This window comes from Scylla paramamosain, chromosome 45 (assembly GCF_035594125.1).
Source record: "Scylla paramamosain isolate STU-SP2022 chromosome 45, ASM3559412v1, whole genome shotgun sequence".
NCBI lineage: Eukaryota > Metazoa > Arthropoda > Malacostraca > Decapoda > Portunidae > Scylla > Scylla paramamosain.
Genome location: NC_087195.1, coordinates 9043932 through 9057751, shown reverse-complemented (window position 1 = coordinate 9057751; position 13820 = coordinate 9043932). Strand labels below are relative to the sequence as shown.

At 38.5% G+C, this 13820-nt stretch overlaps 1 protein-coding gene and 1 long non-coding RNA gene across 7 annotated transcripts in view; one reads left to right on the top strand and one right to left on the bottom strand.

The window, feature by feature from the left end:
- The window catches only part of LOC135094488 (Na(+)/citrate cotransporter-like), a 57152-nt gene extending 44201 nt beyond the window's left edge, over positions 1-12951 (top strand). For 5 of the 6 annotated variants that reach the window (XM_063994613.1, XM_063994617.1, XM_063994616.1 and 2 more), the window contains 4 exons: positions 1011-1084; positions 2062-2339; positions 2955-3092; positions 3224-7066. In XM_063994613.1, the coding sequence (XP_063850683.1) occupies positions 1011-1084; positions 2062-2339; positions 2955-3092; positions 3224-3349 (616 nt within the window). In that variant the 3' untranslated portion in view covers positions 3350-7066. Of the gene's footprint in view, positions 1-1010; positions 1085-2061; positions 2340-2954; positions 3093-3223; positions 7067-12351 lie in introns of those variants that run through there. The other variant, XR_010263841.1, reaches the window with a different exon arrangement.
- On the bottom strand, positions 1963-3069 carry LOC135094490 (uncharacterized). The gene is made up of 2 exons (XR_010263843.1): positions 2980-3069; positions 1963-2336 (listed from the first exon to the last, which is right to left on the bottom strand). It is a non-coding gene; the product is annotated as an uncharacterized LOC135094490 (long non-coding RNA).
- Positions 12952-13820: the final 869 nt, after the last annotated feature.

Genomic DNA, 13820 nt, shown 5'->3' with positions numbered 1-13820 from the left:
TTTTTTTTTTTTTTTTTTTATGGTGTGGAGGGGGGGGGGGAGCACGGGCTATTTATTCTTGAGTCCATTATGTGGAGGGAATGAGGCTGGCGGAGAGACGTCACTGGGGGCCTCACGGCGGGAAGAGCAGTAGCGGGGACCGTGAGATCTGCGGTGGGTCAGAGATAACAGGCATCTCTTTCCGCTTTAAGTGCGCGATAGTTTAGGAGTACATGAGTGTGCTATTGTGAGGGTATTTTTATGGGATGAGCAGATTCGTTTGATTAAGGATGTGTTTCAATGAACTGAGTTTTTTTTTTTTTTTTTTTTTTTTTTTTAATTTATTTATTTAATTTATTTATTTAATTTTATTTATTTATTTATTCATTTTTTTTTTTCATTTTCATATTCTCATTAAGCTGTCTGAGTGGAAAGTGAATTCCCATGAGGCTGTGTTTCGATATGGGTAAACGAGGACATAGGAATGGGATATGAAATTTTTTAGCTGACTTTACTGAATAAGAAAAAAAAAAAAAGCCAAGAAAATTTGTCATTTTCTCATGAATGTTCGATGTAGATGGGGAAGCGGTAATTGTGTCACAGCAGAGAATAGCTGTCTGGGAGGTTCTGTCGAATGGGTAAATGTAGTACTCTAATAACATTGAACAACTAAAGATTTACCTGTCCTCATTAGGAAATAAAGAAAAGAAAGTTGTTAATTCATCCTGAATTGGCATTGGCATTGGCGCAATAATGGATGGGACAAAAAGTTTGACCAAGTAGTTAATCAGATTAGCGCCACCTCCCCACTTACCAGATTTGTAGTGCCAGAAGCACCTCAGCGTTGTTGAGTCCATACTAGAGAGATACGACAAAAAAAAAAAAAAAGTAAATAAATAAATAAAATAAAAAAATAAATGAATAAATAAATAAATAAACTAATTAATTAATTAATTAATTAATTTAATTAAATAAAAAATAAAACAAACTGAGCAAGGAAAATTTTCACGTTCTTTTTCTTGATGCGTCAGATATGTGAAGGCAGCTACACCTGTGATGCTCATGGTTTTCCTTCTCTTCTGCATCCCAGCTGAGAGTAAACCAGGTACGTCTCCAACACTAAAGCACAATATCACATAATTTCCTCTTTCTGCTGCTACTAATATACTGATAATTCTTTACGTAATTTCTTCTTTATGGTGTTATTAATATATAATCTGCCCACCTAACTGAGACTGATGCATCTACCTGTTTTAAAAAATACAGTATCAAGATCATTTTACTCTCACTCCTTATGATCTTCCCTCCACTTCAAGACATTACGTAAGTTATCAAACAATCATTCTTGAATAATTTGTTTCATATCAGTCTCTGTTCTTTAATATCATTTCATCTGCCCTCTCTTTATTTTTTAGTACTTTTTTTTTCCGGAATAAATACATAAACAAAACAGGAGAGAGAGAGAGAGAGAGAGAGAGAGAGAGAGAGAGAGAGAGAGAGAGAGAGAGAGAGAGAGAGAGAGAGAGAGAGAGGCTCTATTTCCTCCCTTACTTGCACTCTTGCACAGTATAACTTCGCATGTATATCGTTGAAAAATCATATGTTGAGCTCAAGGAGAAATGGAAAGAATTAAAGATGAAAGTGTTATTTCTTCTCTTTAAACATACATCTATTTCTCTTCTAAAACACTTTTTTTTTCTTCTTATAATTATGTACTAATAGGAATGGGTATTGCGTAAAGAAAGTGTGAGAAAATAAATAAATTTTGTCATGCGAATCCCCCTCACTACCCCCTTTCTCCATTGACATTTTCTTTTTTCCCTCGCATGTATATCGTTGAAAAATCATATGTTGAGCTCAAGGAGAAATGGAAAGAATTAAAGATGAAAGTGTTATTTCTTCTCTTTAAACATACATCTATTTCTCTTCTAAAACACTTTTTTTTTCTTCTTATAATTATGTACTAATAGGAATGGGTATTGCGTAAAGAAAGTGTGAGAAAATAAATAAATTTTGTCATGCGAATCCCCCTCACTACCCCCTTTCTCCATTGACATTTTCTTTTTTCCCTCGTCATTACAGCTCCAGGCGCGAAGCAGGTGGAGAGATGCATGAACTGGGAAGCAGTGCACAAAAAGGTTCCCTGGGGAATCGTGATCCTGCTGGGAGGTGGCTTGGTCTTAGCGGAGGGTGCGAAGCATTCCGGACTGTCCATCTACTTCAGCCAACAGCTCACCAGGCTTAAAGATCTCCCGAAAGAAGCGTTGGTGGTGCTGGTGTGTTTAATGGCCGGTGGAATGACGGAGTTTGCCTCGAATACCGCTACGGCCTCCATCCTGCTACCTATGTTAGCGAACCTGGTGAGGCCAAGAGAGAGGTTGGAGACTTGTTCAGTTATTCAATTTAGTACACAGCCTATAAAGAATATAAATAACGCGGATTAAGTAGTGAATAAATGAGTAGAGAAATCAGATTCGATAGGATTGAATGAAAAAAATAAATGCTTGCTGACTAATGGAAAAAAATCATAAAGATTTGTGTTAGAGGGGGAGGGGGTGAGGAAGAGGGAAACTAGAGGTAAGAGCTAGTCTGTCTTCTCTCACCTCCCATATTTCCTTTACATTCTTTATCTTTATATTTCTCACTTTGTTTCCGTCTCTTCATATTTGTTTCTGAATTCCATACATGCCTTTGAATATTTCCATAATTCAGACAACAAGACTTGATGAAGACAGATGATCAGCTGATAAAGATCAAAATGATGAGGACAAGATTCTGTTTGTTACGTTCACGTTCATATTTTTTTATTATTTTTATTTGTTATTATTATTATTATTATTATTATTATTATTATTATTATTATTATTATTATTATTATTATTATTATTATTACTGCTATTTAATTAGTTTATTTATCTATTCGTTATTATTATTATTTATTTATTTATTTATTTATTTATTTATTTTTTATACAGGCTTTAGCAATTCAGGTACACCCACTTTATCTGCTGATCCCTGCTACCGCCTGCTGCGCATACGCCTTCATGCTTCCAGTCGCTACTCCTGGGAATGCCATCGTTCTGTCTGCCTCTGGAATGAGAACGAGTGTTATGGTTTGTAGAGGGAGGTTTGTTATTTACCACCGATGTTAAGTAGGCTAACACTTTCATATATCAACAGATATCCTGACATATGTCAAAATACATTCTCATCATCATTAACCGAAACATCTCTCCTCTTATAGATACGTGCTGGGATAGTTATGAACATTGTTTGCATCATCGTTACTGTCTTTCTCATCAACACGCTGGGATATGCAATCTTCGACCTAAACACCATTCCCACCTTCAGCAACTCCACTACCCTGTAGAGCAGGAAGGGGACACCTACGAAGACGAGCAAAAAAAGAAAAAAATAATAAAAAAAAATATGGTGATAATGATGAAAGTAAGGAGAAAGTGAACGAAGGAAAGAAAAGTGGAAGATGAGGCAAGGATAAGTGACACTAAAAAAACAGTTCGAGTAATAGGAGGAAGAATAGGGAAAAATATGAGGGCATCGTTGAAGACGTGGGGAGATGGAGGAGGGTGTGTGATTGATAAAGAAAAAAAAAAAACTTAGAGCACCGACAACTTTCTCCTTTCACACAAAGCTACATAAAACTAATTACAAGCACATCCTTCACTCAAAAATATCAGTATGGTGACTCGCAGTCCCCGTCTGTGGAGCAGACGAAAAATGTCCACATGTCTGACTGCTGTTCTGGTATCATCCTTAAGTATCTTGACGCCCTCAACTTGTTTTTCTTCATTAACTACAACATTCACGGCTTTAGATCTAATTTTTGGTCTGCAGAACACCACCTCTCCTCTACAAAATATAATTTTTTCCTCACTGAAATACAGGTGTACGAGGCAACAGTCAGTAACCCCTTATCTATTCCTTCTTACTTTCTCTATTCTCATTTGCAATCCAAAACTGGATGTTGCATCTATGCGCGCAAGGACTTAATTTGGCTAATCTCGTGCCCACGCACTTGATCTTTCAAATTTTCCATTATCTTGCTACAGCTATAGAGTCACTCTCACACTAGATTTATCTGTGCTGTATACCTCTCTCCAAACTCCTCTGACAAAAAAAGAGATTATAAGATGGGGTACATCCTCACACTCTTCCCTTTTGCGGAGATTCCTGGAGACCTTAATGTTCACCACCAGCTTTGGCTTACTCCTCCCGTCACTGACCATCATGGTGGACTAGCCTGTAACATTGCTATCATCCACGACCTAGGGCAAACTATGCAAAACCCTATTCATATTTTTTACCATCTCGAAGATACGCACAACATTCTTGACCTTTTCCTAACCACTAATCCTTTTGCTTATGCTGTCACCATCTTCTCCGTTGTGCTCCTCCGATCGCAACCTAATATCTGTATTTTGTGTTATCTCTCCAATCCCTCCTCAGGATCCCCTAAAGCAGAGGTGCCTCTGACGTTTTGTCTGTGCTAACTGGGGGACCTGAAGTATTATTCTGATTTTCTTTGGAATTACTACTGCTTCCGTGGCAGTGATCTGTTTATGTGCGCTGAGAGCATAACATAGGAGATATAAAGTGTCTGGCATAGAGGCGTACATTCCTCAAGTTTTCTCTCAATCTAAACCTTCCAAACCTTAATTTAACATAACCTGTTGTCATACATGATAGAAAGGTGGCCCACTAAATCTCTTGCGCTTCATATTTCTGCCCGGATTTATGTCAACTTTGTTCTCCAACTGGACAAAAACTCGTTCATAAACAGAAGGCGTCAATATCTTTTAAGGTCTAACTCCTCTCATGATTTCTGGCACTTAGCCAATCTTCAATAATTTTGCTTCTTCGTCTTTCCCTACTTTATTTCAATGTGATGGTACTACTTCCACATGATCCATTTATAGAAGCTGAACTCTTTGCTCAAACCTTTGCAAAAAAATTCTACCTTGAATGATTCAGGGCCTGTTCCTCCCTCTCCTTCACACACTGACTACTTCATTCTACCCATCAAGATCCTTCTCAATGATGTTTTCTATGCCCTCGCTGGCCTTAACCCTCCGAACGCTTATGGACTTGATGGGGTACATCCTATTCTTCTCCAAAACTGTGCTTATGTGCTTGCACTTTGCCTAGTCAAACTCTTTCAACTCTGTCTATCAACATCTACTTTCCTTTTTGCTGAAAGTTTGCCTATATTAGGCCTGTTCCTAAAGGGTGACCGCTCTAATTCCTCAAAATACCATCCTATTGCTTTAATTACATGCCTCTCTATTTTTTTAAATCCATCATCATCAGGATGATTCTTAAACGACTATCATTTCACATTATATCTGATCGCCAGTATAGGTTCCTTCGAGTCCGTTGTATTGGTGATCTGGCTTTCCTTGCTGAGTATTCGTCATCCTCTTTTAAGAATTTTGGTGAAATATTTATAGTCGCCTTAGACATATCAAAAGCTTTTCATAGATTGTGGCACAACGATTTGATTTCCAAACTATCCTGCTATGGCTTCTATCCATTTCTCTGTAACTTGATCTCAAGTCTTCTCTCTGATCGTTTTATTGTTGCTCTGGTAGACTGTCAATATTCTTCTCCTAAGTCAGTTAACAGTGGTGCTCCTCAGGGAGCTGTCCTATCACCCCCATTCTTCCTGTTATTCATCAATGATCTAAGATAAAATTCTTGTGCTATGGACTTTTACACTGATGGAAGCAAAGAAATCACACAGGAACGCCACAGAACTCCGGACTTTTGATCTTTCGAAAAATTAATATTTGGGCAAAGTAAAATTATTGTTCAATGCCTCAAAAACGAAATTCTTCCATCTATCAGTTTGACACAATATTCCAGATAACTATCCTTTCTTCTTCAGTGACACTCAGCTGTTCCCTTCTACACTGAAAATCCTTGGTCCGTCTTTTACTTATAATCTAAACTGGAAACTTCACATATCATCTTTAGACAAAACAGCCTACATGAAGCTAGGTATTCTGAGTCGTTTCCGCCAGCTTTTCTGTACATGGGGCCTTATTCGTCCACGTGTGAAGTATGCGTCACATGTATGAGGGATGGGGGAGGGGGGTTTCCCTCATATCACTCTTTTAGACAACGTGAAATCAAAAGCTTTTCGTCTTATCAACTCTTATCATCTAACCTAGTGTCTTCAGCCTCTCTCTCATCGCCGCACTGTTATGTCTCTTGCTATCTCCTATCGTTATTTTTATACTAACTGCTCTTCTGATCTTGCTAACTACATGCCTGCCCTTCTCCCGCGGCCTCGCTGCACAAGACTTTCTCCTTAGTATCACCCCTATTTTATCCACCTCTCTAATGCAAGTGTTAACCAATATTATCAATCATTCATCCCTTTCTCTGGTAAACTCTGGTACTCGTTGCCTATTTCTATATTTCCTCCTTCCTATGATGACATAAATTATTTCAAGAGGGAGGTTTAAAGACACTTGCTATCTGCTATTTGAACATTTTAATTAGCATTGTTCTGGGAACTGGCAATTAAGTGAGCCCTTTCTCTCTCTCTCTCTCTCTCTCTCTCTCTCTCTCTCTCTCTCTCTCTCTCTCTCTCTCTCTCTCTCTCTCTCTCTCTCTCTCTCTCTCTTTTTTTTTTTTTCTTGGCCGGTGGCTTCTTACTAGAAGAGAGAGAGAAAAAATAAATAAATAAATAAAACGCAATATAGTCAAATGGTGATGCTGCAATAAGGTTCAGAACGGTTAAAGTAAAAGTTTGAGTATAATAAAATTGTTTTATGGTAAACACCTATTAACATACTCTAAACAAAGTACATATAAAATGAAATGGGACTTCTCAGCGACCATTGAAGTCCTATAAATTAAGGTGGAAGTTATTTGAATGTATTGGGTTCAAGTGAAGGGGAATTGACCCCACTGATCTAGAACAGTACGTTTGAGTTTGTTCGCTTCATACCCAAGGCACTGATCCCACTTACCCAGATATCTGATGTTGTTCGTTAAGTGGCCAAGATAACAGGAGGAGAAGCATGTTAGGATTTACTTCTCGACATGCATTGGTACCTATCACACACATATATATATATATATATATATATATATATATATATATATATATATATATATATATATATATGGAGATGTTCCTAAATGGTACTGATGTTGATAATGACATTTTCTTTATTATTGGAGGTTTATTTAAATATCCTTACATAATTCTTAAACTATGTTATGTGTTGATTAAAGCCTAAACTTGTAGTCTAATGTGTTCGATTATTTGTGGATGATCTCTATTAGTCCAAGAGTGATCACAGAAACACTCAATAATTGTAGAAGGTTCTTATATTAGCTGCAGTGGTACAAAATATGAAGAGGACTCGTAGAGAAACCTTGACAAAACTTTGAACGCTTGTGACTGACCAGCTAGGGTTACCTGAAAAGGTATTACCGGGAAAACATTTCCAGGGAGAGCCTGCATCCTAAACTATCCCTCATCTCCCTCTCCACTTTACGCTCAAAGCAAGTGAAGTGAAGTGATAAAAAGGAAAAAAAAAAAAAAAGAATCATGGAGCTACAACTACTCATTCCACTCATACCAATATTTCAGACAGGGTGGAATTAAAAGCTTTTCGTCTTATCAACTCCTCTCCTTAAACTCACTATCTTTAGCCTCTTTTTCATCTCCGCAGTGTTACATCTCTTGCTTTCTTCTACCGCTATTTTCACGCTAACTGCTCTGATCTTGCTAACTACATGCCTCCCCTCCTCCCGCGGTCTCACTGCAGAAGACTTTCTTCCTTTTTTTCATCTCTATTCTGTTCACCTCCTTAATGCAAGAGTTAACTGGTATCCTCAATCATTCATTCCTTTTTCTTCGGTAAACTCTGGAACTCCCTGCCTGCTTTTGTATTTCCTCCTCCCTATGACTTGGACTCTTTCAAGTGGGAGTTTTCAAGATAATTGTGCTCGTTTTTATTTATTTTTTTTTATTTATAATTTTATCTGACATTTGTATGGGAATTGGCAATAAGTGTTTTTTTTTTTTTTTTTTTGGTCCATGGCCAGTGGCCCTTTTGCATAAAAATGGCTCCGGATTATAAAATGTATAAAAATACTGGTTGTGTTAAAATCAAACATAAAAGTAACAGATAAGAAGTATTGTTAAAATTAAAAAAAAAGGAAAAAGAAAACTAACAACTAATTAAAAACATAATTAAGTAGCCTGGGATTTGAATATTCTTAATGTAAATGAGGTACTGATCCCACTAACCCAGAGTGGAACGTATGGCGTTTTTCGTTTCATAGCTGTATTGTTAAGCAAATCCTTCACACGAAAGATTCCTTCTTCATACAAGCGGTACCGTTAAGTTGTTTTAAAGTGTGAGAGGTCTCGTCGCATGTCCTGGGAAGGCACCGCACGAATGTAACCCTCACCCCGTTTTTCCATCTTTCACTTTGCTGACGCCGATAGCTTCTCTTTTATTATAACCTCATATTTAGATAAAGTAAGACCATTTTTTCCAGTTTATTGTTTTTTATTTATTTATTTATTTATTTATTTATTTATTTATTTATTTATTTATTTATTTATTATTTTTTTATATAATTGTAATGATGGTATGAAGTTTGTGTGAAATAAAAGTGCGCCTTAAGGGTCAATTTCCTGGAATTAGAGTGTGGTAAAATACCATGCCAATTTCATCGAATTACTTCATTAGACAAATTAATTGATAAGACGAGCACGTTTCCTTTATTTATTTATTGATTGATTGATTGATTTATATATATATATATATATATATATATATATATATATATATATATATATATATATATATATATATATATATATATATATATATATATATTCTTTTTTTTTGTGATTTCCAGTACTTTCATATAAAAAAAAGAATAAGATTTATGAGAAATATGAAGAACAGTTTAGACTAATTTTCTTTAATTAAACGATGGCAAAATATATTTCCTGTTGATATCTTATTATGCTTATTAACGCCATTCTCTTTGCCAAGACCACTTCATATTCATAGTTTATTACACTATGTAACACGATTTTTGTCTTTGACAAGCAAGTTTGTTCAATAGGAAGGCTTCAAGCCACCTATCCTTCAATTTTTGAGTACCTCTTCGGACCCTGTCCTGGGACCGGCATCTCAGTGGGCTTTCTATCTTTTTTTTTTTTTTTTTTTTTTTAATATCCTTGGCCAATGTTCCCCTACATTAGAAAAAAAAATACAACAGTTTTTTATCTAGTCGTTTTTTTTTTTTTTTTTTTTTTTACGGGTATGGGTTGGTGGCGATCTGTCAGGAGTATGGCCACTTCAAGATGGCGTCCCACAAGGAGGTATACTTAGTGTCGCATTTTTCGCTGTAGCTATAAATAGTGTCATTGGTGTACTTCCGGAAGGAGTTTTTGGTAGTTTATATGTCGATGACTTGTCTATCTCCTTTTCTGGAGCTCGGATGCCATTGAATGAGAGGAAGCTGCAGGTGGCACTCAATAGATAGATATTTCAGTGGGCCGCGACTCAGGGATTTCGTTTCTCGTCTTCAAAGACTGTGGTCATGCTTTTTTGCCGCCTTCGTGATGTTCACCCTGACCCAGACTTGTATCTGTACGATAGAAGGATCTCTTGTGTGGAAGAAACACGTTTCCTGGGACTTTTATTTGACAATTGGCTGAATTGGGTACCCCACCTTCGTTATATCAAGGCAGCATGCAAGAAGGTACTTTCACTTCTAAGAGTTTTGGCTCTTACATCTTGTGGCGCTGACAGACAGACCGTCCTAGCCCTGTACCGAACTCTTATTCCTTCTAAATTAGAGTACGGTTGTGAAATCTATTCGTCAGCTACTAATGTTCAGTTCCGTGTGTTGGATTCGGTGCATCACGCTGGTATTCGCCTGGCAACTTGTGCGTTCCGCTCATCCCTAGTTTAGTGGTGGATGCTGGTGTCCTGCCATTGGACCTACTCTGTCAGCCTCTAGTATTGAGGTGTTGGTATCGAATTCACCCCCTTTCTGAGTCTGTCACTTGTACAACAGTTTCTTATGATGCACGTTCTCCCTTGTATGATGTTCGCCCTAGTTTCCCTAAGCCTTTGAGATATTGGGTGAAGTCTGCCATGACCGAGTTTGATATACCCTACACCTCCATTTGCCTCCATCGCCTTCTAAGGGTCGGGTACTGGCAGTTTTCGTGGGTACCGATCTGCCCTCCTGTTGTTAATAATAAAAACGTATTATGACAGAACGAGTCTCATGGTTTATTTTTGGAACACTCGACACAATCTTGCTCCGTCCCTGTCTACATAGATTGCTCAAAGTCTGATGCAGGAGTGGAATATAGTGTTATATTCCCTTTCTTCCATCGAGACGGTAGCCTTCCGAGTTATCTACCATTATTCTTGCTCTAAAAATAATTTTTATTTTATCGGTTTTAAGTTTTACTATTTTTAGTGACTCCTTTAGTGTGTTGTCTGCACTGCACTATTTTACTTCCTCTCTCCCACCCTAATCTTATCTTTTTTTTTTTTTGTAGTGGATTCACCTGCTTCAGCGCTTAGGATATCACATAACATTTTGTTGGGTACGCGCACATGTGGGAGTCCATGGTAATGAGAAGGCCGATAGGCTGGCTAAAGAGGCGGCAACTCGGGTTGCTCCTTCCGCCCCCATTCCCTTTCATGATTTATACTTCAGCATAAGGGTGGCAGTTCTTGCCAGTTAGCAGGGCAGGTGTGGAGATGTGGTTGCCTCCACTAAGATGAGTGAAATAACTTCTTTTAATTTCCGCCCATGGACGTATGTCCGTGTGCAAGGGCGCAGCTCAGAGAGTGCACTGGTCCATCTCCAGACGGGTCACACATGTCTCACTCATGATTACCTCATGTCCCGGGAAACCCAACTATTCTGTGATGACTGTTTAGTTCCCCTTACAGTGCGACACTTTTTAGTGAAGTGTCGCAGTCTAGTGGAGCTGCGGGAGCGATATCTTTTCCGCTGTCGCGATGAGGATGGGACTTTCCAGATGTCGCTGATACTCGGAGAGAGGGCTTTCTTCCCGGGACAGGAGATTCTTATGTTTGTGTAGAAGGCTGGTCTTATAAAAAAATTATAGATTACCTTTTAAGTGTACTTTATTTTAAAGTAAGTGTTTATTTTAAAAGTAATATAATATTGGACAGAACCTTATTTTTGCACTGGGAGAACATGGAGGCAAGTGAGGAAGACACATAACGAACAACGTTGGATCATTGGGGGCAGTGTCTTGGGCACATAAAGAACAACTCTACATATCTGCGTCAGTGGGGTCAGGGGTCAGTGTCTTGGGCGCATAACGAACAACGCCACACAGTGGTCTGGGTCAGTGGGGACAGTATGACGACACCATCCCAAACCGCTTCGAGGTGAGGAAAATATGTGGCCACGTCAGGCGTTAAGACGGGAACGTCACGCATGTCGCATGTGGTTGCCATCGCGTGTCACGGCGTCACTCCGGGGTCACAAACTGTTGTACTCTCTACGCCAAGGACACGGAGCCAAACACAGAGCACAGTCTTGGGTTTATTGTAGTTTTACAACAATTCCCGGGGGAGCGGCCGCGGGTGGCAGGCGCGAGAGTCTAGGCGAGACCAACTGCTGACCTGACTTTGAGTTTGGCCGGTCCCACACCCGGGAAGCTTAGCATGTTGGGAGCCCACGAAGATTAGCGTGGAGTGGCTAGCCGGCTAGCCAGTCACTACGGTATATATACATATGTGACTGGATTCATGTATGCGTTGATGTATAATTTAAGTATCAAGTATCACTCCATTGTTTAGTATGATCATCCTACTATCATTACTATTGAAATTTTTATTTGGCACATGCATTGTATGGGTATAATGTATAATGGTATCATTATTATTATTATGGACATTTGGCATATTAATAAGTGATTTTGGTAATTACATAAGAACATAGATCATAAGAAATAAGGGAAGCTGCAAGAAGCGACCAGGCTTACACGTGGCAGTCCCTGTATGAAACACACCTACCTATTTCCATCTGTTATCCCCATCCATAAACTTGTCTAATCTTCTCTTAAAGCTCTCTAGTGTCCTAGTACTAACTACATGATTACTGAGTCCGTTCCACTCATCTACCACTCTATTTGATGTCTCAGTAATAAAAGGTGTGTGCTTTTACTGAATTTGTGTATTTATAATTACGTGCATTGTTTAATGTTATACTTGCAAAGTGCCAGCCAAAATGTATTTATTATCAATTGTGTTGTACCTACAACTACTTGTTTACTTGTTTCATGAATTAAATATTGTAACAAACTTGCAGTTCATGCTACTCAATGGAGAAAGTGAGGGCAGTCGGGCTATATTGACATCCTGGGCAGGTACAACAACAGTGAACATTTAGCGACCGACGATGATGTATATCCATGGAACCTTGACCGCCGCAGTGGTGTTCATCCTTCAACGCCACACTGGGATCCCCACGCACTCATCACCTAACTCCCTCTTCCAAAGTTGTTGCCACTCAACATAAAGAGTGAGTTGGCTACTGAGGAATTGCTACGGACTACAGGTGCATGAGGCAAGTGTAACTGTTATTAGTTAAAAGGTGTTTATTGACTTGAGTACCATGTCGTTAATGGAGGATTTACGCAAAACTCGTACCATCAAGAAAACACATGTTACAAAGCGAGTTAATGAGCTGAGAAGAATCGTTGTTAATGATGCTTACAATGATGTCGTTCAGAAGTTTGACTTGATTAAAGGAGTGTTCCATGATTTCACGGTAGCACATGACGCCTATCACAGTGACCTTACTGACGAGTCTGACTTAATGGCTAGTGGCAAATATTTTAATGACGTGCCATGTAATTATATTGATGGATTACAAGGTGTTCGTGAATATATAAAGAGCGCTTCTACTGATGGTGCCACTTTTAATGGGAATCGTGTACCTGAGAGGAGTAGTTTGTCTTATGTTAAATTAGCTCCAGTACCTCAACCGGATGTTTTTTGTGGTAAACCTGACACTTATCCTATGTGGAAGGCATCTTTTAATACTTTGGTAGGTAAACACAACATTGGGTATGATGAAAAGATGTTTTACCTCAAACAGTATACGGCAGGAGAGGCGCAGAGTGCGATAGAAGCTTTATTTATTTGTCCTGGTAAGACTTCCTATGATGCAGCACTCAAAATACTCGAAGACATATTTAGAAATCCCTCTCTTGCTGCTTCTGCTTTTCGCAGGAAACTAGAAAACTGGCCAAAAAATTGGTGAGAGATAGTAAAGCACTCCAGCGGTTTTTGGACTTTTTGGCTCAAATGTGTTGCAAAAAAGTCTTATAACTTATTAAACATTTTGTGATGAATTTGAGAATAAGAAAATCTTAAACAAGTTGCCTGCCTGGTTAGTAAATAAGTGGATTGAAAAAACTGTAGAAAGTGCATCTTTGCCGGATTTTGGTACATTTTCGGAGTTCATTAAAGGCAAAGCCTTAATTGCCAACCATGCATTTTGGGCTGGTCATACATCATTCCAATGCAAGGAAGCCACAGTGGACTAAGCATGACCCTTGTGTTCAAGGACAGGTGCAGTCAGTTCAGTCAGGAACTCCCACATAACCGAATCAACCATCACAAGTGGGATATAAGGGTTGTACTGTATGTGGCAATGGACACAAGGTTACTAACTGCACTGTTTTCAATAACATGTCCTTAGGAGACAGAAGGGCATTCGTGATAAGCACATGTGCTTTGGTTGTTTGGCTTCTGGGCATATTAGTAAGGAAT